Genomic DNA, 26590 nt, shown 5'->3' with positions numbered 1-26590 from the left:
AAAAAAACAGTGACATCACATGGGTTTAAAAAACAGACACATTTGATCAAATTGATTTGATGGGACTTTTTTTTCTATCTATTTAATAATTTAGATTACAAGAAAGAGGAAGATTCATCAGGAAAGCGTTATTCGTAGTACATCAATGGCTCGCCACTTGGCGCTTCGAGTTTCGTGGCCTCAGTGCATCGCGACTTTTTCAAAAGGTATTCATCCAAAAATGAAAAATGGGCTAAGCGTCACATAATTGATCACTTCCGTCATACCAAAGTCTTGTGGAAATCAGACGCAATGTAAAATAAGCACATCGTGCCAGATTTGTTAGAAAACAAAGTTTTCGTGCAAGCTCAGTACTTTCTATGCCGCGATGATTTAAAACTACAACATTTTCACGGATTGCAAATGACCAATGTGCACACACGACTTCCTTTTTTGGGGTAAAAATTCATGTAATGTGTAAAACAAAAAAAAAAAGTCAATAGCAATGAACGTCTAGCAAAGCTACATTTTAACATTTTAGATCTAAAAAAAAAGTTCACAGGCACTGAACTACAGGCGGGCTCAGTCATCATCAAAACGTTTGGAAATTGTTGCTGTGTTAAATGTGAAATAAAAGCTTAAAAGCTGTCAAAGAGGGGCTACTCATTTATGTTGACCATTGTAATCTATGATAAGAACAAATAATCTTTATTAGTCCCACAGTGGGGATATTTGTAAAATTGCACATATTTTGTACATGTTTGTAGAATTCCTCCTGCATCTGTAAAGATGGAATCAATTTTAACAGTGCTATACTGTATCATTAACATTGGCCAATGCGACCGGCATGAAGCAACGGCTCCCTCGTGTGGTCAAGATAGTTGTTGCAGATACAGTATAACTCTTATAGCCTGCGCTTGAAAATGAGGGTTGTTTAAAACCAAAGAGCCACTTGCCTGTTCACAACATTTTAGCTCCGCCCCATTCGCCATGCTAATGAACGCCCAATGACCTCATATAACAAGGCGGGTGAAGACAGCACCCCCAAAAAACGAGTGATTTCAAGTCAAGTGTAAGCAAGTAGTAACGATATTTTGACCGAATAATGTCAGAGAGCATTTATTTAAAACCTGGCAACTGCTTTAAATTGTTAAAAAAACAACAACAACATCAAGAACACGTATGTCTTCTTTTTGACACAAATTACATGAAGAAAACACTTCAAGATACACTGGATGAATGTGACTTTTTTCCCCTCGAGATCTACGTGCATTTAAGATGCTTGTACATAAAAACTTAGCTATCATGGCAGCAAGGTGAGGGAAAAAAGAGAGGGAAAAACATTCTTCCATGAATTTGACATAAGTGGGAAGTAAATGTACACATTTGACAGCATAGCTTTGAGAAAATATAAATATCGCAAGTCTTTCTGCTTCCCGATTGCAACCGCGTGCCATTGATTTTGAGCTGAAGCAGTTTTTGTGTCATACATCATTGAAACAAATTCCACACATCTGTGCGATCAAATGCATTCGGTCGTACGCACCGTGGGGAAAAGAAGCAACCACAGTTACACACCACGAAGGCTTTCATGACCAAGGCACTGTACAGCAGTGAGGCCCAGCAGCGTTTGAACTCGTGAGCACGTGACCACTGACCATTTGAGCATTTTTACCCCGAAGGCAGCGGATTCCCGTCAGGTTTCCACCTTCCCGTAGGTGCCGTCGGGCGGCCGGTAGTGTCTTGGGAAGGCTTTGAGTTGCAGACAGTTGAAGGCGTACTTTCTGGAGCCCACGTTCTTCACTGTGTTCTCACGTCTGCAGCCCTCACTGGCAAGACAAGAAACATTTGCTGAGTCACAAATAAACCACTCACCGGTGGTGTGCCCAAAGGGTGAGAGCACATCAACAGCAACTACATTCATGGGGACATGGGGGGGGGGGGGGGGGTGTTATCTTTTTTTCTATCTTAACAAAAACATTTTACAGCTGCTGTTCTTCCAACAAACAAACAAAAACACACAAAAACTTCCTATTAACGGAGCAATACAGCTTTATTGCATAAGCATCATAATCCAGCTCAAGATCTTAAATATTTGTATACTATGTATATGTCTCATATACTGTATGTTTCAATAAAAGCATTTAAATCCATTTCCTGTACAACAGCACAAGTACTTCCTAATCAACAATGTCACTGTTTTTAAAGACAAGAAAAATAAACTGCATTTTGTGTTTTATAGCCTTTTTAAATAATCGAAGGGGGAGCACTTAAGTGTCATTACACATGTGACCAAAAGAGGACCACAGTATTACCAATAATACACACAAATGGTTTCACTTCATTCTCGTATTTTCATTGATTTGACATACACACTCAAAGTGTCTCTCAGAGGTAGTTCGGCGCAAGCGAGCACGCGTACAACAAAATAGAATACAGAACTTAGACAGAAATATTTCATTTGGACATTTCAAATGAACAGAAAAATGTCATGGGCGAGGTCGTAACCTTTTGGGAGACAGCTCACCATAAATTACTTCATGCTCCGAGTCATTTCTGATTGTTTTAATGCCTTTCCTAAAAGAAATTGGCCAAGCTAGCCTTCATTTAGCCAATCACTCACTCTCATAATGTAAGTTGACTGTCCATCGCAGGCTACGGTTTGATAGCTCATCCGCACCAGTCGTAAATCTAAATCAGCAAAAAACAACATTGCGGCAACCTACAACTAAAGCCTTTCTCGACACGCAACAAACTACAGCGGCAATTTAGATTTCATTTACTCAACTGCCTATAGTGTGGAGGAAGCTGTCTATTAAGTGGCATCTAGGAGAGAAACCTTTATTCTTAGCTTCGATTTATATCATTCTTCTCATCAATAAAAATAAGGGTTGCCTAAATCATTTGAAATTGAAACTTAACTCCAGTATATGCAAAATGAGTATTACGGACGGTCAAACAGAAACTTTAAGAAAGGAATAAAGATGCGTATTGTACCTTCACAAAACAAACACGGACGCGCAAACTAACGAGGGGCGAGCACATGAGAGTTGACTGGAAAGTCAAGTGTAGTCTCCACATGGAGTAAAATTAGTTTGAATAAAGGTTGCCTGTCTCAAAGTGTGATTCGGCCCAAGTGAGTTGAGATAGCAATCGCATTCCATGTGATCTTGAGGCTACCGGGCTACAAAAGGAATGGGGGAACAGAAAACTGCTGGGGAAATGTTGTCCATCGCTTTCTGGATGATATACTGGAAATATCTCCGTGTCATTTCCTCCTCTACATATCGTCAGAGCTAATGGCTTGGTAGTCATTTTTAAATACAAAATCATCTAAGGTGCATTTATCGACAACAACAGAAACTAGTGGGTCAAAAATGTATTTTCATAAACTACAGCCTACCTTCCTTTAGCGTCATTGTAAACATTCTGTTGCACCAAGATTATGTGCAAAAGTGCATGAAGACAAGACAAGCAGCTATGTCAACCTAACTGTCGTATTTGTAAATGAGTTTCCTTGTGGATTATTTGCCAGTTTTGGGGCGGAGTCTTTCAACAAGCCATCCGCCCAAAAATATGTAATACATAACAAACCGTTAAGGTCACCTGACACCATTTTCTGTATGCTGTCAATCATCCAAAGTGCTTTTCAAAACCGTAGTGGGCACACAAAACAGTTGCGAGCGTGGCCACAGGTTGCTCATGGAGAGTCTGACAATGAAATAACTACCGGTACTGTCTGTCTATTTGTGATACTACGGTCAGGTCGGAAAAGGATCATGTTCCCGGGGATGAGGCATCAGTTGGACATGCAGCAGAGTTAGCGCAGGACGATGGCACGGGACCGGAACCACGTCCAAGCGCCATCCCACCGTCCCGCCCTCCCTCCCTCCTGTGGTGAGTATGGCGATCGCACAAAATTGGGCCGGGCGCTACTGAACACGTGATTCTCAGAGAGTCAGCAGCAGCAGCGGAGTCTTGCCAAGATAAAAGTCACGCTGAGGAAGATCCAAGCCACCAGGAGGTTGGGACTGAGGGCCAGCAGGGGCAGCGAGTACAGGAGGCTGGAGTCCACGCGGAAGTCACGCACCGGCAGTAAGCCGCTCAGGTTCTTCTGGATCACACCCTCCCTTGTCCCAACGCTGAGGTGGAGGGCGCAGGAGGGGTACGCAGACATGAATTGCGGAAAGGTGCGTGACAGAGGAACAAGCGGGAAGAAGTGAAGGGGATGAGGGGACGGCAAAATAAACATATGGACAGGTGATGCAATAACAGACACCAATGTCAGAAAAAGAACATGAATGCCCATGAAGAGCTCATAAAAAAAAAAAAAAAAAAATCACATGATAGTCAAACGCAGAGGAAACAGGAAGCGGGAAAAAAAGAGAGAGAGAAAATAAGAGAAAATTCAGAAAGATGAATATTAGTAAATGTAAATATATTGTACTGCCAAGATTCTCTTTTTATACGATTCCCTAATAACGTTGGGAAGCGTGTGTGAGAGGCTCCACTTCAAATCAATGAGCGAGACTTTGGTTCTCATGCTTGGTGGCTGATGAACAATTGTAGAGTGGGCTTGTGAAAAAGTAGAGCGGTGAGAGGGCTGCCAACTAAACAGAGGTCAAGCCGGCTGGGACGCAACATCCTGTTTTTGCATTTGATGAAACTACCATACAGTGAACCCCCGCTATTAATGACCACTATTGTGAAAATCCAAAAACTGACACCGCCTACGAAAAGGACTTTGTAACTGCTTCCAGATTCCTCAAGATGGCAGCAACGTAGAAAAAACGGACACACGTATTCCATTTGGATTGATGTATGACCTGAGATTGAAGGTCAAGCAGCAAAGCAGCAACAGCAGCATGCGTCGGGCACGTACACAAGCGTGAACAATTGTATTCAGTCGTTGAATTTTCAACACAAACAAACCACCTTCACATGAGGCTCGTCAGCAGTATTTGCTAGCATACTAGCCTACATCACATGCTAGGAAAAACCAGCGTGACATCATGGTGAAAACAAATATGCACCATTGTACTCTTAGTGAATAACGGCTGACAGGTTGGGGGCAAAAAAAAATTCCACAAACACACGCAAGGGTTCACTGTAGCACATTTGCTTGTTCAAATCCACATTGGTGATTTCGCACTCTTCACTGGGCATGTGATAGTAAAAAGAACAATAAATAGCCGGAGTGGGGGAGGAAGTAGGAACAAGTTATGATGGTGGGCAAAATGATATCTACAGTAAATCTTTAAAAAAGAAAAAAGCCCGAGCCATATTCCAAGCAGTGCAGCACGACAACGGCAGCCGAAGAAAGTGTCTGTCCTACCTGCGCATGCAGTCCAGCGCCTGAGTGAAGACCTGTGGCGCCATGCCATGCTCGTGCTGCAGGATCAGGCATTGCTCCAGGGTGACCGACATGGCCGTCCGGTCCTTGGCGCTCTTGCAGCTCGTGAAACGAACCCCGTTAAGGCGCCGACAGACCTGACATCAGCAGACAAGGCCGACGATGAGATGAAATCAGACGGAAAGTCTGACGGCTCATCGGAACGGTCGTGAGCGATAAAGCGGAAGGAGATAGCAAAGGATTCCACCCGGGCGCAGAACCTTTGTGACCTCCAACCTTTTCGGATTACCGTGACCTTGATGACTGACAATCTACAAAGACATGTTGGATAGAACAGTTTCCAACCATGTGCATCAAATCCATTTCTTTGTTATTATTTGGGTTCTTTAAACAATCTGCTGTCTGCAGCTTTAATGCTGGTCAAACCAAAGGCGAATTGAACTAATTTCGTGACGTGATTACCAGAGCTGGGCATTTGACAAAAAAATTGCGGTCCGTTTATCACCTTCCACCTACAGCCGGGTACCCTTCCGCTCCGCCGGCCGCCATTTTGTCTGGCCGGACCAAATAGTAATCGCCTATATGCCAGTCGGAGTATCACTTTAAACGGGCTTTAAACTCCGAACGTCAACAAACTACCACTAGCACCCCCATTGACTCCCCAGCGCAAATTTGTGCCAGGCGGTACAATTGATGCACTAGGCGCAGGACGCGAGTAGAGGCGAGCCAAATCGCTTGCGTTAGGAAATTTGAACTGCAAGACACACATCGCGTGGTGACAGCCAGTCGGCACTGGCAATTTCCTTCCTATGTCACACAAAAAGCGCACTCACGGCGTGCTGCGCAGGTAGCGTGGAGAAACCACGGCAGATTATTTCCATCGTTGCAGTCTGCGGGCACCCACAACGGTCCAACACAGCCAGCTTCCAATATTGGGACCGAGCCAAAAAAGGAACAGGCTTGCAGAATGCGCAACAAGGAAGTTGGCCTATCTAGCCGGTGTCGTTACTTGTTGGCAGCTGTTGAAATGTTAACCAAGCGGTAGCGTTTAGCATTAGCCCAAGTTTGAGCACAACCACCGGCCACCTGATTGACTAGCGATGTTCGTCCCTTTTTTTTCCGACCGAGGAGGAAGCCCAGCTCTTCTCGGCTGCGGCGCGGCGCGAACGAAGCAGCTGCGTTCGTACGACACCACGATCAAAGTCCCGCGAGAAGCGTGCGGCAAAGCCACAATTGCGCCAGTTGAATTTCACCTCTGATGATCATCTTATCTTGAGAAAAGGAATTTCACCTCGGCCGCCTGCCACAGGATGTCCACGTTCTTGTTCTTCCTCGCCTCCACGTTCTTCCCCAAAAACCTGAGCAGCTCCGGAAGACAAGTCTGAGAACGAGACCTCGGGAGGCCTGTGGGTCGGAGGACAATTTATTGGCGTCAGCGTGGTGATGGATTGTGTGAGCTTTCTTGAAATGTATTACTGAACTCTTACAGTCCTCAGGCAGGACCTCTTTAAACTGTTCATAGTAAGAAATGAGCCTCGTCAAACTCTCCATGTTGATGAGCTCCTGAAGGGACGTGTCTCCAAACCTGAAACACGCACACACACTTTTCTAGTCCAAAAGCACCCACAAATACCAATACTAGTAGCTTGATTTCAGAGTTTAAATTCATGCCATCGCCAGGCGTGTAACTGAAATCAATTTTCACATGAAAAGTCATGAATCGGTTCCAGTCTGGAAAAAAACACCACCATTTTTGTACACGCAAGTCAATGTGAGGCTGTACGAACTCTCCTCCTCCTCGCTCACTTTTCTGCCAGCGTCTGCTGCTCGTTGATGCCGACGTTGAAGTGCACCGGCTGGACCCTCAGCAGCATGCCGCTCTGGATTTCCCGTGGCAACGCATCAAACATGGTTGCCGGCAGAGGGATGCGGACGTTGAAGCCGTCGCGGTTGCCCGTGATGATGGGCAGCATATCGAGGGCGGAGCTGCCCGTCGCCTGGGTGACCTTCAACATCACAGCAAATGTTGCTATTCGTCATGTGTGGATTTGCGGCAAGCACAGACTTGATGAATACGCCACCGATATTATGTCCACTCACACACAACTACAATTCACACACAATTGAATTCTGTTCTACACATCCACAACTGAAACGCCGCTACTCACAAAACAGATTTTTTTTTTTTAAAGGTCGTCCTGGAATGAGTCCCTGACGGCCCCTCAGCAACACGGGTCAATGGTCACCCTACCTTGAAGGTAACATTTCGCAGATCCATGATACCGACGCTCATGTCCTCCAACATGGCCAGCTCCTCTCCTAAAAACACATGCCAGATCTTAAGATAACATAGTTTATACACTTTTTTCAAAGATCCCATTCAAACACTCTTCAAATAAATTTTCCTGCCCCTTACAGCTGAGATAAATTGCATATACAAATAAATACAAAGCTTAGAACCCTGTGAGAAGACTCAGCAATCACAAACATGAATTAAAACAAGAATTATATATAGTATACATATACACAGTATATATACAGTATATATATATATATATATATATATATATATATATATATATATATATATATATATATATATATATATATATATATATATATATATATATACATACGGTACAGTATATATATGCACACATATATATAAACACATACATACACTTTTTACCACTCAGTAAAAAGGGTACCTCTGCCAACTGCCATACTGGCATTACATTTGCAGAATCGAGCGGCATAATGAGTAACGCATGATTGTACCATATGTGCTGAGTAGGGACTCAAACTCAGCCAACAAGCCAATGGTGTACAGCTGCCGAAGGAATCCATTATCACGTAGACAGTTCCTCAGTTTGATAATGAAGCCGCAGACCAGAGCAGTAAGCTGCAACACACACGCACGCACCCCCGCACACGCACACACACACACACACAAACCCACACCCACACATGTCAACTTGTTGCAGATGTGTGCAGACACAACCCTCACGGTAACAATCAGCTGACCGTCTGGCAGAATACAACGTCACGGCGGTACTGCAGGGACACGTCCATGGCGATGGTGGGGGCAATGTCCTGCATGAGCAGAAAGACCATGGACTTTTTGGCCTTGTCGCTCATCATGGCGACGCAGTCGGTGAGAGTGGTGAGGAGAGGATACAGCGCCTCACTCCACTCTCCTGCAATCACACACAAAGTCCTCTTTAGAGACCGTTGCTCAAGTACAACTCCAAGTACTCATTTCAGTCCATCGCCTTACAAAAAAGAGCAATGAGGACCATTCACCGAGGAGGATGTCTGGAAAATGCTCATTCGGGAATTTTAAAATGAAATCTCTTCAAATTCACAGATATTGAATCATATCAAATAGCTCAACTTATGCACATGGCCAAAAACAACAACCTGCCCCCAACCAGTTTCGGAATAGGGAAGGCACAGACCATTTGTGGGCTCCACACAACTTTAAAACATGAAACATATACGCACAGGCAGGAAAACGGTGTTTTTGTCCATTTGTGGTGTGAAACTGTGGAAAGCTAGGAGTGAGGAATTAAAGCAAGGCCCAAGCGTACATACGTACCCCAATTAAAAAGAACGCACACATAAATGCCACACATTTATGAGTATGAGGGAAAGTGGGATAGATGTACACTACACTCTACAAACACTACTTGGGTCAATTTGACCCAACTTTCTTTTCACACTTTATTTTCAAAATTTGGGGTTGTTTTAAAGAAAATGAGCCCCTTTTTTGTGCCACAAAACCCAGAAAGTTGGATCAAAGTGACCCAAGTGTGGTCGATCCATTTTTGACCCAGATTGGGCTATTTGGGACTGAACTGTTTTTAGAGTCCATATATGTACATTTGCATAGGAACAATTGGGTATGTAGGTTTCTATGCATAAGTATTGCTAATCTTTGGTTATCTAAATTATTCTATGTGGAAATTATGCATAATATGAATGACACTTTTTGTTAAATTATCGTTGGTAATTGTGAAGGGGTAGGATTGAAATAAGTTTGTACTTTTTCCTACACTTTGTCAGACCGCAGTACATTGTGTCTCAGTACGGGATATTAATTTGTCGATTTTTTTTCATTTCCTTCTTTGTTTGTACACGTTGGAAAAAAAAACATTCATTTGAACAGTGAATTCAAAAGGAACAGAGCCGAGACAGGGACAGCCACGATAGTAGAACGTCGTGGTGTACTGGGGAGGCTTCCTGACATTCCTTACTTACCGGGGTACGCCTCCTCAACGTTGGGGCTTCCATCTGGAAGAAGGGATGAGGTGCGGCATGCATGATTGGCGGGCACTGTAAGCCATACAAATGCACACAAAAATCAATGTGGACCATAGATAGAGGTACCCAAAAGCTCTTGATCAAAAAGAAAAAGGACCGTAAAACAGTTGTAGTTGTAGTAAAACATTCATACTGTAATTACTGTACAGTTAAAAAGAAAAAACTTATACGATCCAAGAACTGATAACTATCCACTGTTTGATCAACACTGTGTATGGCCTTTTATTGTTTATTATTATTATTGTTAATTATTATTATCATCTATTATTTATTATTGTTTATTGTTTGTAAAGTGCTTTGTTACAGCTCCAGCTGTTATGAAATGCGCTATATAAATAAAATTGTATTGTATTGTATTGTATAATAAAGACAGATTTCAAAACACAACAAGAGGACACTTGAACGAGGTGATGGAAACAGAGAAACAGATAGAAGCAAAAAAAAGTGCACACAAGTATAATAAACCTACAGCTGTTTTGTTCGGGGTTCGGAGGGCAAACGGATGAGAAAGCAGGCAAAGTGGATGATGATGATGAGGAGGGTGAGGATGGGTGAGGCAATGGTGCTGATAATGAAGATGGACATTCTACTAATGAACTTCCCGGGTTGATCCAGAAAGCTCGTCTTTTCCCACCACCTTTGCACAGGCACACAGAGCGAAGTTACGCCAGTGAATCACTTCAAGGAGACATATTGCGCAATTTTTCATCATCAGTTTTGCGCATCTGACAAAACTCACTGCAGCTCTGCTTACCTTTTGGCTTTTACTAAGTGTTTTAGACAACGCAGCTAGGTTATCGTTTGAAAGTGGCAGATCATCACTCATCCTAGCCCCCAAAAACTTGAGAAACTTGACACAGAAAGTCACGAAATTTGTCATAAGCCACTCCTGCCTCAGAAAAGTCTAAAAAATAGTGACAATATCGCTAAATGGGCAACACTGAGGAAATGATGTACATTTGAATGGCTTGCTCGCAAAACCTGGTGGGTGGGGCTGCCTGCAGAACCCCGACCGACTACCTGTACTTCCACAAAGCAATTAGAGAGCCCATCCATCCAACTGAACTGGTCAATTTAAAAGTGCGTTTTCCACAATATGTCCCCTTGCAGTGTGGAACTCTTTGTGTCCGTGTGCGCTTGTGTTACCTTTGTGAACGCAAGCGTCCTGCAGGTCCGCGTGGACTCTGCCTTGAATGGCGTCGCCTGGCTTCCTTTCTTTCTGGAGCAGCTTGTCCACACGCTGGATGATGCACTCCAGAGACTTGTCCACGTTCAGCCACACTTTCTCCTGGCAGCGCACCAAAAATACATCACGTACATGCCTGCTCATCTTCGACGGCAGAGAAGGAAATTCAGTCACGTAAACGTCCCCTCGGAATTCGACTGGAAGCTAAATGGACGGATGAATCACATCGATGTGCAAATCATTGGGCCTGCCGCACTTATTTTGTCAGCATTTACGCAAATGTCGCGCTCAGATCCAATTCTGGTCCAAAGCAACAGTACAGACCTGGGCCAGTAGGGCATGGATCATTTGACACTGGACTGGACTGCACGGAATGAGTTGAAAAGCAATTAGCACAATGAAGACCAAGCTCAGGGTTGCCACAGATTTTGCATTTTGGTGGGAGAAATTCATGATGGACTTTAAAATGCTTTTCTGTGTGTGTTTGTTTCCAGATTTGTGAGGACATTTGTGACAGATCGCCAGCGTAATGCTCTTTTTTTTGTTTGGAGTGTCACGCACCCACTCCTCCTCATGCCAGTCGACATGCAGCGACGATCGACCGCTGTTGCCGCTCCACTTGGCAAGCAGCGTGTCCTGGTCATTGCGGAGGACTACTTGGTCCGACTCGGCGGAGGGAGACGACTTGGAGGCGATGTACTCCGGCCGTGCGGCATTCAGGGCCTGAATGGCCGACGCCAGCAGCTTACAGTCGCACACTGTCACCAGCTGTCGAGTCTGAAGGGCGAAATAGCACGTGCGCTCATGTGATCTTGGCAACGTGGCTGCCGCTCTGCTACATGACATGATGCCGCTCAAGTACCTTATCGGCCAGCGTGGCAAGTGTCCTTTCCAGTCCGCTAGCAGACCGGTCCTTCGCAGCTCTAGAAAGCCTCTCGGCATAATAGTTGACCTGCGTTTTCAGGGTGTTGATGTGCGCGATGATCTCTTTGGCCCGAACCACATCCTGAGGAATGAAGACGATAGACTGCGAGCTGGAGAGGGCGCTGCTGCAGAGAGAACATTTCGGCTCTTAGAAGCTAGTTTGGGACTGATGCCTTGGATGTACAGTTGACTTATGGGATATGGCAGGGGTGTCCAAAACTATGGCTTTTTTAAATATGCAAAAATGTAAAAAAAAGACTTTCCAACCAAAATATTTCCTTCATAATGGCCTAGGACCGGTTTGATTTGTGAACATTCGAAAATAAGGCTCTCAAGCAACTGTTTTAAAAATGATTACAGATTGCTCTTCTTTTGGGTCTGACTGTGGAAATGTGATTTGGAGTTTGCGGATTGCTGGGGCGGATTCATTGTAGTGGGATAGAGGGCGGGCGGCGAGACACAAAAAAAATGGGAAAAATCCTCCAAAACGATTTGCCTTATCAACAGAAAGCTGTGTCGTTTCCAAACAAGTATAATATAGTCACGATGTATATCATTTCATGATGGACTGGTTTTGGAATGTCAAAGTGGCCCTTGCATCCTTCCAATTATCTGTTTGTGGCCCTTGGAGGAAAAGTTTGGACACCCCTGGTATACCGTACAAGAGTCTCATGAAAAAATAACAAGCTATTCTACTCAGCAAAAATGCTTAGTACACATCGTCGGCCACTTTGCATAATTGTCCAAGTCATTTTTCAATATTTTGGGGAAAAAAAGGAAAAAGGAATTTTTAGAACACACATTTTTAAAAATGTATTGATATTGTAACAGAAACTTCCAGCCAGATGGGTGATCAAGTAAGTGAAAGGAAAACGACCCAATAAAAAATGCGTGTTCCAAAAATGATGTTTTTTCTTGTTTTTCAAAAAAGAAAGAAAAGACCTTCAGCAAGTATGTTACGTGGCCGCCTATATGCATTCTTCTCTTTTGCAGGCACATAAGACGGCATGCACAACAATCCAAACAATGCAAGAGTTAAACACTCAAATCAGCCGACTTTTGACAGACACAATTTTAAACACTTATTCTCAAGGCCCTTCCTCTGTGTAGTTCTTACTGCAGGTGTTCTGGCTGTGTTTCCACCCCCCCGCCCCCCGAGTACTCCAACTTCCTCCCGCATTCCAAAAACAGTACAATAAATTGCCCACAGGTGTGAACGCGAGTGACCAGTCTAGGGTAGGGCGTACCCTGCCTCTTGATCCAAGTCAGCAGGATAACTGCAGTACGGTATTGATTTTGATCATAGGACTGTTCAAAACAGCCAAACTAGTGAGTCTCTTGTGCTGTGGAGTGATGACTGAAGGGATGCGTGTTATCGTTGCTCAAAACACAGACAAATGAAAAGAAGCAAAGCAACTCACCAAACCTCCTCAAATGCGCTGACCACAAAAGTCACAAAAACAAAACGATTACAAGGAGGCTACCGGATAACAGAACTGCAGAAATAATGCAATAATTCACAAAGTAAATGCGACTGCAGCCAAATTATAGATTGAGTGAATAGAACGAAAAGTATATCACCATGATTGAGTGAAGAGAAACGAGTCTTTTGCAAACAGTCTGTGAACTCACTGTTTCTTTGCCTCTTCAAACTTTTGAGTAAGTTTCCTCAGGCCACCGCTTTTAAAGCCCTGGCAGTGCGCAGCCGGGGCCCCAACAGTGATGATGTCATACGTGTGCTCTGGGAGCAAAGGTGCAAACAAACGTGAGTACTCTACACGAGTAGAGGGCAACGATAGCAAGTGCGTGAATGCAAGCAGAATAGTCTAACCGAAGCCCAAATCGTCCTGAACCCTCATCCTCTGAATGTGCAGGTTGGTAGGCATGAACTCCATCTTCTTGTCGGCCTTCCGGCTGCTGGCTTTGAATGACGGACCTGGCGGGGGGCAGGGAGAGGAAGCGTTTTTCATCGTTCTTAATTTGATTTTGCAAAGGAGTGTGCTAACTTCATAGCAGATGCGGAAGCGGTTCTACTAAGCGTGTCTCCGAAACCGCTCATTTCGGGTGTTCCGGGAGGCATATACTGTATGTGTGTGCGTGCAAATAGTTGTGTCTGATTTTGCGTCTTTAAAAACAGCCGTCGCGACTTTGCCAAACGAGAGGTGATGGGGAGAACAGATCTTTCCCCTCAATATTTTTGAAACGCCAGAAACAAAAATAATGGCGCCCTACGATCCGCTTGTATTCAACAATGCAATTTCGGAGTTTCTGAATAATCTAAAGGCTGACTTCTCAGCCAGTCACATGAAGGCATTGTTTTGCAGTTTGCAGTGGTCATTGCAGTCCACAATTGGTAGTGGCTTCTCTCAGAGCAGTTTTGCGGGACAAGTTAAAATGCATAATCCAACATGGCTGGCTTCCCCAAAATGATCAGCGCAATATTTTTCGGTTCTGTAGCTCATATGTTAGTTTGCCTCTTCCACTTCCTATTCCATCACTTCAGACTTCATTTTGCGCTCCTAAATTTTGCAGGGTGAATACCATCGGAGATATTCATACTGTAGGGCTCCAGCGAACATGCAATTTAGCACCCGCTATTTGGAATCTTGTGAACCGGCCACTAAATATGCACAGCTCGGTGCTGATCCGAATTACGATTGTTTGACCTTAGCGGAGGTCTTTGTTCTAAAAAGTGCTGTCAAGTTTTCCATGCGACAATCAGCTGCCACGAGGGTTCGAACCTCTGTAGTTACTCAGGTCAGACAGTGTTTCTTGGTACGAGACTGTGAGTGTTTGGTAGTGCGAGACGATCTGTCGTCGTAGGTTCTCCCAGCAGGGTGACAATTCGCCCAGCTCCTCCAGCTCACCAACCCTGCCAGGGAAGGAGGTGGCGTTAGGGTGGAACGGAACACGCGACACAAAACATCTTCATGCAAGCACGTGTCTTCGTACCGGGCTGCGTCCTCCTCCAGTAGCAATTTGACAAACTGTCTGGGCATGTTCAGGGACAGGATGCTCTCGGCCATCTGCTCGAGCACCCGCAGGTGGCTGGCATCCGTTGTTGGGAAGCGGTACATTCTGGACATTGTGCCGCCAAACACTGAGGAGACAACGGCATTATTCATTTGCATGTGCCTTATTCTTAGAGCTTTATCGTCAGTCCAGTAAGCAGATTCCCGACACTCATGGGAGGAATTAATAAATACACTCCTTCTTGATCGTGCGATTGGTGACGTGACGTACGGTACAGGAAGTCCTCGATTTACAAACGAGTTCCGTTCCCACACTGGCGATGTGACCTGAATTTCGGCGCATGTCGGATTTCACCGTAAAGTCGAAATTTACATCAAAATGCTTGGTATAAAAAAGCAAAAATACATTCAAATAAAAACACAGGATGCTGTACTCCGCATTACTGCTGAGAAGACGCAGATAGCAAAAGATGTTAAATCAATGTTGAATTAGGGTTAAGAAGGTTGATTTTTGGTATTAGTTGAAGACTGATGTTTAATCAACATTGGTTCAACAATATTTTGTCAGCATTGAAGTTTGTGATTCAAAGATACTGTTGAATCTACATTGTATTTTGCTTGAATTAAAAAAATGGAATGGTCACAGTTGAATTAATGTTGAATCTACCTTCTCTATTTTTCTACTTCTGTGGAGGGAGGTGGGAAGGGGGCACATTGTGAGGGGGACAGGCCTTTTTCAACCGCAAAAGTGTGTGGACTGTATCTCTCTCTCTCTCTCTCTCTCCCGCTCTCACTCGCTATCGCTCTCATTCGCTGTCGCTCTCCACATACACATTTTATTTTATTTTTTTTAGCCACTTTTTTCGGACTGATTTTTTGGGGTTGTTGCCCTGAGCACACGGGTGTCGGTCCTGTTTCATGAAACCTTTTCATTTCTTCGCCATTTCCGCACACTATTTTGATCTCTTCCAATACATTTTTGAATATTAAACATGATTTCTGTCATAGGTTTTTCATACATTTGGTTAAAGGAAAAGCTAATTTTGTAGTGGACTAAGCCAATGTTTTTGTCACAGCGGGGTGGCATGGCTCATTGGTAGGGTGGTCGTTTTTCCCAACCCGGAGGTTGCGGGATCGATCCCCGGCCATTGTGACCATGACCGAGTTTCCTTGAGCAAGATACTGAATGCTGCTCCTGATGCTGCATCATCACTAGGTAGATGAGGTACAGTCTGTAGCGCTTTGAGGACCAAAGGACGAAAAGCCGCAGCGCTATATAAGTGACGGCCCATTTACCGTATTTTAATTCCAATTTAGATGATGGTTGCATCAACATTGATGTCGTGTGATATATGGTTGAAAAGCAAACGTTGACCCAACATTTTATCAGCCTTGCGCTTTATGTATAATTTCTACTTTAGGTTTCAACGTAGATTCAACACTCAAGCCGAACATTGATTTCAACATTGATTCACCCGTATTTTGCAATCTGGGCAGGATGCAAAAGATAGAGAGGAAGGTGAAAAAGGCAAACATACTGCCGGCGCCTGGATACGATTGAGACACTTTGCGCCTGCACAACCGCAAGGAATGCTGCTCTTTGCTGTACAGGAAGTGCTTGCATTCGGAAGTATACACGAGCAGATGTAAACAAGCTCAGAGAGCACACTTTTGGAGGGAGCGAGGAGGAAACCGGCTGCTTCATTCATGTGCTGAGTGGCATGAATATCAAGTGTTTTATTGACAGTTGAAAGTAACACGCGGCAATGACGTTCGTTTGAGTCACGACGCCGTGTGCCGCTCTCACAGTGGCTTATTCAGATGCTGGGGCAACTCTGTCCGCTCATTCATGTTCACCGGTTATTCAGAATGTCGCAGAAATGGGAATTTTGAGCTTAACCTCAAAATTGACTACATGTAAACGTAGTCACTTTAGTGCTGGGGACAAAATGGCGGAGGAGGCACGGAAAGTCAAAACGTCGTAGGTCGCGTTGGGAAGACTGTTGAGTGTGACTGTTTATGTGTGTTGTATTGTACTGGCAGCTGTGGCCAGTGAGCCCGAGCCAAAGTTCCCATTTGGGACATTGAGTTGATCTTATCTTAATTTGAGGACTTCCTGTATACATCCTCTACCGAGGGGTCGGGACAGATGGAGGACAGCAGGATAGCAATTAGAAAATAGCCAATTCAAGTCAGAGAATGAGGGCAATCCAAGATTGAATTCTGCTGTAGAGCTTGAATATAGAACCTGGACTTTGTATTGGGGGGACACTAGTTTGCTTCCTGAGCACTCAATACAAAGCCAAAGGGTGCCTGAACTGCTGTGTTGCACTGCCAGCAAGACATCACTCCCTCACCCGCAAACCCAGTGAATCGATTGGTGTATTTGTGTGTGAAATAATAGGAGAAAATCGCGGAGGAGACGTTGTTGCTGAGCGTGGTCCTTCTACCTGCGCGCAAGAGGGGGTCTCGGCACAGTGAGGCATACTTGATTCGTACTCCCATCGCCTCCGTTAGGCTCCGGTCAACCGGCAGCACCGTCTACAGGGAACAACGGCAGAGGTCAGCGGCATGACGGGGGTCGGCTATACGCTTCGTTGTGAAAAACGATTTGCAGCAGATAGCCCAGGTCTTTCAGAAACGCGGCGTCTTACCCGGCCATTGATACTGTCCGGGAGGCGGCTAACCCCAAGTCTGGGATCTGCTTTCCCCTCCATCTTCCATGCGGCCACAGAGATGTTCCCCACCCGCTTGTTCTCCGCTGACCTGTGTATTGAAATCAATCCAGACAGGTGAGCACTTTTGCACGAGGAACAAAGCGCTGCCTGCATGTGCTACCTGACTTCCATCTCTAATTTGTGGTCTTTGTCCTGCAACAACTCCTTCACAGGGAAAAGTGCTGAGCCCAACATGTACATCTGAACAGACACAAAAGCAGAAGTGCTTTTCCGTTCCATGCGCAAGCAAAGACGACTGCGAGCAGGGATGTACTGCATGTCACACCGTGCCCTGGGAACGGTCCTTCACGTCGTACACGGCCAGCTTGACCTGCGTCTGATGGTTGATGTTAGAATCCTGGAAGAAGGCGATGCTGCTGAGGAAGATGGGGTTGCTTGTCCCCTGTTGACAACGTTGGCGACGTCGTGTGAAGAACAAGGTGAACGAACCGGTGGCTGAAAAACATGCTTTCGCAAGTGGCTCTGTGTGTCTCACCTCTATGACTTCGGTCTGGGCATGTTTGGTCCAGAAAGCCTGCGGTGGCGTTGTGCAGCTCACTGCTACAAAACTGTTGGGTTTCCGATCCAAACCAGGATTCAGTAATTCTGTGCAAGCTGCTCAATCACGCACACAGTCAACAATTACCCTGTCAAACTTAGCAATGTTTTCTTATGCTTTTTTGTTTTGTTTGACTCACCAATACTGAACTCGAGCACAGGTTCATCTGGGTCTTGACTGTTTCCTGGAACACAATGTACAACCTCACAAGAGTGCAGCTGCGGATCATTCCTGATGTAAAATGTTGACCGGTGAATAATGGAATCATTGAGGCTGGATCTGGGCTCATGCAGCAGGGCCAGTGTTACGTGCAATTTCCGAGGAAGACGTTTTCAATTTTGACATTTGATCAAATGGAGAATCTCACTCACATTTAGCATAATCCTCAATGACTGTATTCAATATACAGCAAAATCACAACTATTTTTTTTCCCCCTTCAACTTCCTATCATCATCCTATTCAGTCCAAAAAAAAAACAAAAAAAAACAGACTTGCTTTGGCACCATCTTGTGGCATCTTAATGTATTTTGATGTGAGTTGAAGAGTTTCATTCAGTGCTTTGCCGCCGTCCTGCGGTATAAGTGGGCAATTACGCACCTCTAGTATTTACTTGCAGATTTTCGCTTTTACCAACAGGGCTGGTTCCCTATTCCACAGTTCACAGTATATGACATGCTTGTCTACGGTGATGTTCCACAACGACTGTAATCTTATTTTCCTCACCTGCTAGGGCCAAGCCAATCATCTCACTGGACAACTGGAACGTGTTGGCCCGGTAGACTGACCACGGCCTCTGGGCCCGGCCAGTGCGCTCTCTGCCCCCTGCCATGCTGGCTGGTTGGGGACGAGGCGGTGGTGGCAGGAGGCCTCAACACGCAGCCTGAAGCACAAGCTGTCACACACTCCCATGTGACTTGGTCGCTCCCCCAGTCAGGATCCGCGGTACCTTATTGAAGAAGATCACCTTTCTACATGAGACACATACAATACAATTGTATTTATATAGCGCATTTCAGAACAGCTAGGGCTGTAACAAAGCACTTTACAATACAATAAATCAAATGAAGACATGAATATAGACATAAATAATATATAAAATATGAATAAATAAAGCCAATAAATTGACATAAAACATTATATACAATTGACACCGGAAAACAAAAAGAACAATGCAGTTGTTTACAATAACAGTTAAAGTAGGGGGAAAAAAAATCATGTTCATGAGAACATTGAAATAATCACTGTTCCACTCTCACAGCTCTTCTTGTTGTAGAAAAAAAAGAGGAACACGTCAGACCACAAAAGGAGATTTAGTAAACAAAGAAGGAAGAGCTTGTGAAACTTAGCTATAGAAAAAAAGAACCGGTAAAGTCCACACAGTCCAAGTCCAAGTTAAGTCCCAGAGATACTCAATGACCAAGAAAGGAAAAAAAACAACAACACCGTGCATCACGTTAGCTAACCTGTTGATGCTTCCTCCTTGTGTCTCTCCACTGTGGCAGGTCAAAACGGAAGATGAGTGACTAGAAATGACCAGTTGTGTTTTTATATGGAAAAAGCAGAGCCCAACCAATTAGGGCCCCCACACCAAAAGACTCTTTCACTGTCCTAATGTATTTTTCGAATTTTAAATTTGTCTTTCAATACAGAAATCTTATTAACCCCAAAGCAACTCATAGCCACCCCCCGCATACTCGCTTTTCGCCACCCGCGATTCAATATTTCTTGTTTTTGGGTCTGTAAAAATACAGGAATGAATAATTTCCTTCATGCATTTTAATGGACAATTTTTGTTATTTGCGGGACGGCCCGGTCCCTATTCAATGCTAATAGCAGGGGTCAACTGTACTCCAAGGCTAGTAGGTCTCCCGAGATACTGTCGATAAACAGAGTAAGAGTGGAACTAGCGATCGTTACGTAACCATTAACGCAAAACATCGCAAACGGTATTCAAGATGATTAAAGTGAGCAGTATTTATTTGTACAAAGTGCAAACAAAATATTCTTAGGGCTGCACGTCACCAGCAGCTAAAATTCGCTGCTCAAATGCTCCTCTGGAAAACAAACTAGAAAATTGGGTCAGTAGCCATGATGTGAGCACCGTCTTCTTGTGGGTGGTCACCACACACTTTCATACTATGCATTTCCAGCCTTCTTGGGTGAGGGACGTTTGACTGCCCACGGAGTGAAGATTTATATCTTTTCAGTGTAGTTTCAAGAAAGAGCATTTGCATTTGCATTTGATATGAGAAAAGATTCCTCGGCGTGAGAAGGATCCAATCCAATTCAAAATGTGCTACTAGGTTAATGGCTGGTGGCCTACTTGCTGACAACTGGTCCACACACATCTCTTGGCGAAACCTGACGCGTCCCACTTTGATTCGCAACACCGACATCAGCGAAGGCCGACTGAAAATCATCACCTGTCTCATTTACAATGTCAGTCTTCCTGGCACACATTTGCTTTTAATTGGCTAAATGCTCTTAATCAGCACACACTTGGATATTCCCCGCGAAAAGAATGCGGGCCAAGGCAAGAAGCGCTTGCGTCCAAATGAGGCGCTGGTGAATCAGGAAAACGAGAAAACCATTGAGTACAATTTGGCGGCTAATGGAAAAAAAAAAAAACTCCTTTGAATGAAACGTTGGTAGTGACCTAAAACAGCTTCCAAGTCGGCAAGGCCAAAATGAATTTAAAAAAAAAAAAATAAAATAAACACAGACCTGCTTTTAAAGAACATGGCTTGCTTGAATCATTCTTTTAGTGCTAAGGGAAAAGCAAAAGGTTGCCATATATGGGCGCTCCGAATGGAGCTCCTTGTGCCAAGTGTGTGTATATACTTTCCGAGTCACGCGTGCGCACGGGATTTAGTCGATGGAAAATCTGGGACAGAGACTCCTGACACTTTCATTCATTTTCTACCACTTATCCTGTTCAGAGTCCACGGTAAGCTGCATGAGCCTATCTCAGCTGACCGGCCGCCAGCCGATTTCAAACACAGACAAAAGCCATTCACACTTACGGGCAATTTCGAGCCTTTTCGTAAGCGAGCATGCCTGTGTGAGCAATAGAGGAAAAACCCAGTAAAATGTGGAAAACACACAACACCTCTTGACTGTGAGGCAGACGCGGCGCTAACATGTTTCCCAGTGTGGCTTCTGACACAAACAACTTTGTGGCGCGTCACTCAAATGCGCATTTGTTTTATTTAGGTTTGTCTCTCTCTTACCTGGTTTGTGACTCCAGGGCTCATCTCCTTCAAGTGTAAAAGCGTGTGTGCGTGTGTGTGTGTGCGTGTGTGTGTGTGCGTGTGCGTGTGCGTGGGTGTGTGTGTGTGTGTGTGTGTGTGTGTCAGACTGTCAAGTGTGTTTGGACTGTGTCCAGTTCACCAAACATGGTAAAGGGACTTTTACTGGGTTGTCTTTGGCAAAATGAGCAAGAGCAAGTCCGTCCAATTGTCTCCTAAATCTGCTTTATATGTGGCAAATGCACAAGTTGCTTTATTCATTAGCTCACATCTTCGCTTTTATAGTGAAATGGATACTAATGGATCATTTGCAGCTGTAAAACGTTAGTATTTTGTCTATAAACCTCCATTATTTTTCATGTAGAATCAACTTTTTTAAAAGCACAGTTTTCCACTTGCTGTTGACTGAAAATGACATTACAGGGCTCAGGTAACAACCAATTACAGCTCACCTAGCGTTCACAAGCGTAGCCGTGATTGGTTGTGACCTGAGCCCTCAACACATGCGATGTCATTTTCAGTCGACAGTGAGTGGCAAAACGCGTCTTTAAAGTTGCTAATTGTATGTGAAAAATAATGAAGCTATCAAATTCATTATAGACAAAGTATTAATTTTTTTACGGCGGAAAATTGCAAAATATCCCTTTAAGGTACAACTATGATTTCAGTTGTGTTATTATTTTTCCTCAAGAAAGACAAAATAAATATGTCATTACAATTTTGAGGAGTCCTTGCAGTCTCTTTTTTCCCGGAGGTGAAACCGGATCGTCAAGAGGACAAATGATGAAGCAGGCTAGCAGCGGGTCACAATCTGATGAGAAAACACAAGTAAAGTTTTAAAGCACGTTGGCCTGTCAGCTTACACGTTGACAAAACTAAAAAGCTCAGCGAAAACAGTCTATCGGCGCCCCCATGTTGGTAGAGACAAATACTAGCGCAGTGTGCGTATGTGTGCCATCTGTGCGTTGAAGAGACTAAAGCGTGAATAATGTCTCGGGACAGACAAAGCAGCTGTAAGCCTTTCACATGATAATGACCATCGGCAAGCTCCAACCATTACTCGGAGTCACCTTCTCACTGCTTCTCCTCTAGTTTTCTGTAAGGCGCAGATTGGGCTTGCTGACTCAAAGGGAATATCTTGTGTGCCGACATGCACGCGTCTTGTCTGTATTGCTCAAGTTAGCAGCACTTCCTTACGTTGGTCTGCAGAAACACTAGATGACTGCAATATCGGCAAAACGCATCAGGACGTGCATGCTTGTATTCATTCTTTTTGGGCATAACGTATTCCCTAAACAGAGGGAGGCATTTTTCTGGCAGACTCATGCAGTGTATGATGACATGTCATCAGTATGAAAAGACTTGCGGCATCTGCACTTTGGAGGGATGTACAATGTGCTAGACGTGAAAAACAAAAATGTGACTGTCGCCCAGCTGCTAGCGCACACCATGATGATGCACTTTCCTCAAAATGTCCAAACACAGCTCAGCCTCCAGTGAGCGGATGCCAACACGAGGTCATGAACAGCGTGAATCAGTGTTGCTATTTCATTTCCACACGTACCCGAGGATGCTCACTCTTGCGGCGTCTGCCAACGATGCATGTAAACAAAGTCACGTTGCGGAGAGCATCACGAGGCAAAGACACAGCTGCAGTCTCAGCCCCTCTCCTCTTCCTCTGACACGCCAGACTTTTAACTCTTTCACCTCGGCAAAAACGGAATCACGTCGACATCGACGTCCGTCCTGTGGCAACTGCTTACGTCTTCATTATTTGCATGGAAGCTTCAGGGCAATGAATGCTGTATTATATATATATATATATATATATATATATATATATATATATATATATATATATATATATATATATATATATATATATATATATATTATATTACATTACATTACAGGCATTACACTTGAAGCATTATTTAAAAACTGTTTTTTCACCCCTTACATTTAACAGCAGTATTAATGTTGACATTGCATAGTTTTGCAATGGCTAACAATAGTATTAAAACTATTTTTAGGAATAAAACCTGTCTTCATTCTGATAAATTTGATGTTTTATTTTTCAAAGTGGTACTTGGTGTTAAAAGTTTGAGAACCACTGCTGTACAGGGTGTCATATTTAGTTGAGTGACTGTGTCTTTCAGTCTTAGGATGACAGAAACCTGGTGTTGTTATTAGCATCTACTCAGTTTTTTCCCCCATACACGCCCAATTTTTTTTCCACATTACGGGTGATGCGCCTACACACATGCACACACACACTTCACAGCTTTGACTCTTCTTTTTTAATCCACCTCCGTTCCCCTTGATGCTCATTAATGATTCATTAGACTGGACCCTGAGAGATCCAATATCATGCTCCAGAGGGTTTCTGTGTCACAGTCCCTCAGCTAAGAGATGTATTACTTCAAATCCTGCTACCTTACACACCTCACATTTTTTACTCTTAAGTATTCAGCAGCTTGCACAAACATTTTGCTAGATTTATCCTTATTTATTTAAAATAGATGTTTATCATTTGGCTAAAAATTCTCATTAAATGGTTGAGATGTTACATAATGGTTAAAATGTTTTTGTATTTTTATCATTGCACTTTTTTTCAATCAATGGAACTAAATATGGGAAAACATATGAAATAAACGCATCTGTATAGTGTAGCCTTTAAAGAAAAAAACACGGTTTTCCAAACAGTTGAACTGGTATCGACGGTTCTTGCTCTGCTCTATACTGATTGATCAAGTTAATGGGATATATTAAGCATCACTAAATTGCATCAGTGAACAGCGAGACTTCAATTTAGAACAATAGTTTGTGATGCATAATGTGCACATCATGTTTCTCATATGGTATTTGTTTTGATTCATTTGAGGTTCTACTGTGGCCAGAAAACAGACATGACCTGCTCAGTCAGTTTACAGAAGCAGCATCCATCTCCTCCTTATTTAGGAGCACCCGTTTGTTCATTTCTCACTATTTGTTAGCAAACAGACAGGTCAGAGCTCAAAACACCTCTCATACGCAGGTCTGGGGTGGCCGACAAGGTGCCTGCCCACAAATTGCTTCTGCTCAAAACTCAGTAGCTGAGTGGGCGAGTATGATGAGTGGCACAAACAGAATCTATATAAAGATTCATGAGGTCAGAAGTACAAGTCAGAATAAGTTAGCCTGCTAGTTCAATGAGGAAATGTAGTGTATATAGTTGTAGATAAAAGAGGGGTTTCCTGCAAGTATATCAGCTTTGTGTTCTATTAAACAGACAGAAAACTAAAGAGAGAAAAGATCATCATTATTGCAGTAGTAGTGTTTGTTTGGTGGTCTGCCACAAGATATTCCTGATGTAAAATGGGTGCCTTAATTGGCTCAGTGAAGGTTGGGAAACACTGAACGACAGACACATTCCTATAATCTTTGTTTCTGGCATTTAAAAAATGTTTGAAAAATAAGCAGAAAAGACCAGTTCTCCTCGTCGCCTCCCACTTGGCCAGCGCCTCGCCAATGTGACTCCAGTCACTGTCACGCACACCAATGCAGGTTGCACCTGCCTTTCAGGCAAGCTGTTTAATCAGACACCTCAATTCATTTCAGGTTTGATCAATCACATTTTCCATGCTAATAACATTTATTTGCATCTACTCCTCCCAAAACCAACTTTGCGGCAATATTTCCCATTTGGCAGATGCAATTCTGTGTGCAATGAGTTAGCGTTTCGCTTTCACATCTTCTAGATTTGTTATGCATAGCTTTCACATCTGTTTGGAGAAGCAATCACCTTTGGGCAAGCAATCGAGTTTGCACGACTTTTTGCACATATAAACACTTAATAAATCAGGCCCTAAGAGTATGGCAGAAACAAGCAAGTACAGTAATAACATTGATTAAATGTCCATGAAATATGTGTATGGTGCTCTCTGTAAGATGTTCTCAAAACTTGTACAAATCCAAGCTCGGCAAGCTCAACAACATTTTCATGTTCACATAATCAGGTCGTCTGCAGATGACCTTCACGACATACACAGTGAAACCCGATGAAAGATCAAAACGTGCGGAAAACATCTGCAGATTTTCAAAAAGACACACTTTCCCATATGCAGACATATCCAATGTCAAATATGCAGCAAAACGTGTTGCCATGTGTAGCAAGGATGTAAAACGCAACATCACACACACACCCACACACACACGCACACGCACAGAAAGAGAAAGAGAAATCAAATCAATGTGTCTCAAGAGGGAAAAAATAGTGTTTCCTAACTATGTTACGTAATGTCGCTCAAGACTGTGACCTGGCTGACACAATGCAGGCACAAACTGCACACTTGAGTCATTTCCTGCCAGAGACTCAAGAACATGCATCTTCACGTATATTTCATCCATGTTTGACCTGATCTTTTTCGCGAAGTTAACCATGACGCAAACGTCACGCGTAAACAGAACAGCTTGACATGTTCCCTAACAATACAAAACACTCAACTTTCCTAAAAAGCTCTTTTTCCCAAAGATGTAAACACTAAAAAGCAACAACACAGGAAAGTCCACATCACAGCAATTGCGATATCATTTGAGTCCGAATAAGTACTGTGTGGCAATTACTTACATTCTGCGTTTCAAAACATAATAGATTATCCACTTATGGTATGGAACAAGACTTTAATTCGTCGTCGGAATGTCTTTGCGACTGCAGCAGAAGTGACAGCCGAGCGGACTAGTTCCGCCTCCTGCGTGACATCGTCGACGTCATCACGCTACCGTACGTTCCGCAACGTCACTTTCTTTCGATATGAACTCAACTTAAATCAACAACGATGAATTTATTTTCTTAGTTTTATTTTATTTTATGTTATTATAATTCTTATTTTTAATGTAAAATTGTATTTTGATAGTACGTATTGTATATGTATGCAAAGATGTTAATTGGATTGCCGGATTACTATGTTGTATTTTGTTGTCTATATTTTGTTAAATAAAAAAAATTAAAAAAATTAAAAAATCTAATAAAATCAACTAAGAAAAGACCAAATAAAAGCAGAATGTATATTTGATGTCCTGGGTCCCCAAAATAAAGAAACATATATATATATGTATAGAAGGTGGTTTTTTTTTTTTTTTTTTTCCCCAGAAGGATATGCTCATGATAACCCCGCAACAAACTTTTTACTGCCCATATGTATGTACACACACACACACACCCAGACGCACACACGCACCCCCACACCCCCCCACACACAGAGCCACACACACACACACACACCCACACACACACACACACACACACACCCACACTTACACACACCCACGCCCCCCCCCCCCCCCCCC

The 26590-nt window shown here is 43.5% G+C and overlaps 1 protein-coding gene across 9 annotated transcripts; it reads right to left on the bottom strand.

The window, feature by feature from the left end:
• Positions 1-82: 82 nt before the first annotated feature.
• Positions 83-26020, bottom strand: LOC147154099 (inositol polyphosphate-4-phosphatase type I A-like). Of its 9 annotated transcripts, none has more exons than XM_086041069.1 (27): positions 25872-26020; positions 21979-22073; positions 18738-18982; positions 18153-18197; positions 17951-18069; positions 17741-17857; positions 17576-17655; positions 17392-17503; positions 17188-17278; positions 14718-14865; positions 14507-14637; positions 13597-13701; positions 13398-13506; positions 13187-13204; positions 11704-11890; positions 11403-11618; positions 10802-10943; positions 10125-10292; positions 9593-9667; positions 8357-8529; positions 8111-8234; positions 7584-7651; positions 7139-7338; positions 6820-6917; positions 6624-6736; positions 5315-5469; positions 83-1808 (listed from the first exon to the last, which is right to left on the bottom strand). In XM_086041069.1, exons 3-27 carry the CDS (start codon positions 18841-18843, stop codon positions 1676-1678), a joined length of 3033 nt encoding a protein of 1010 aa, XP_085897195.1. In that variant the 5' UTR covers positions 18844-18982; positions 21979-22073; positions 25872-26020; the 3' UTR covers positions 83-1675. The 9 variants fall into 9 exon arrangements, with proteins under 9 accessions (XP_085897195.1, XP_085897231.1, XP_085897212.1 ...); XM_086041105.1 differs by having other exon boundaries at positions 11704-11887; XM_086041037.1 differs by lacking the exon at positions 83-1808 and adding an exon at positions 2016-4121.
• Between the last annotated feature and the right edge of the window lie 570 nt (positions 26021-26590).

Source organism: Filicampus tigris, chromosome 1, assembly GCF_054856515.1.
Source record: "Filicampus tigris isolate MCC_2025a chromosome 1, RoL_Ftig_1.0, whole genome shotgun sequence".
Taxonomy (NCBI): domain Eukaryota; kingdom Metazoa; phylum Chordata; class Actinopteri; order Syngnathiformes; family Syngnathidae; genus Filicampus; species Filicampus tigris.
The sequence above is the reverse complement of the archived record's forward strand: the minus strand, read 5'-3'. Positions and strand labels throughout refer to the sequence as shown.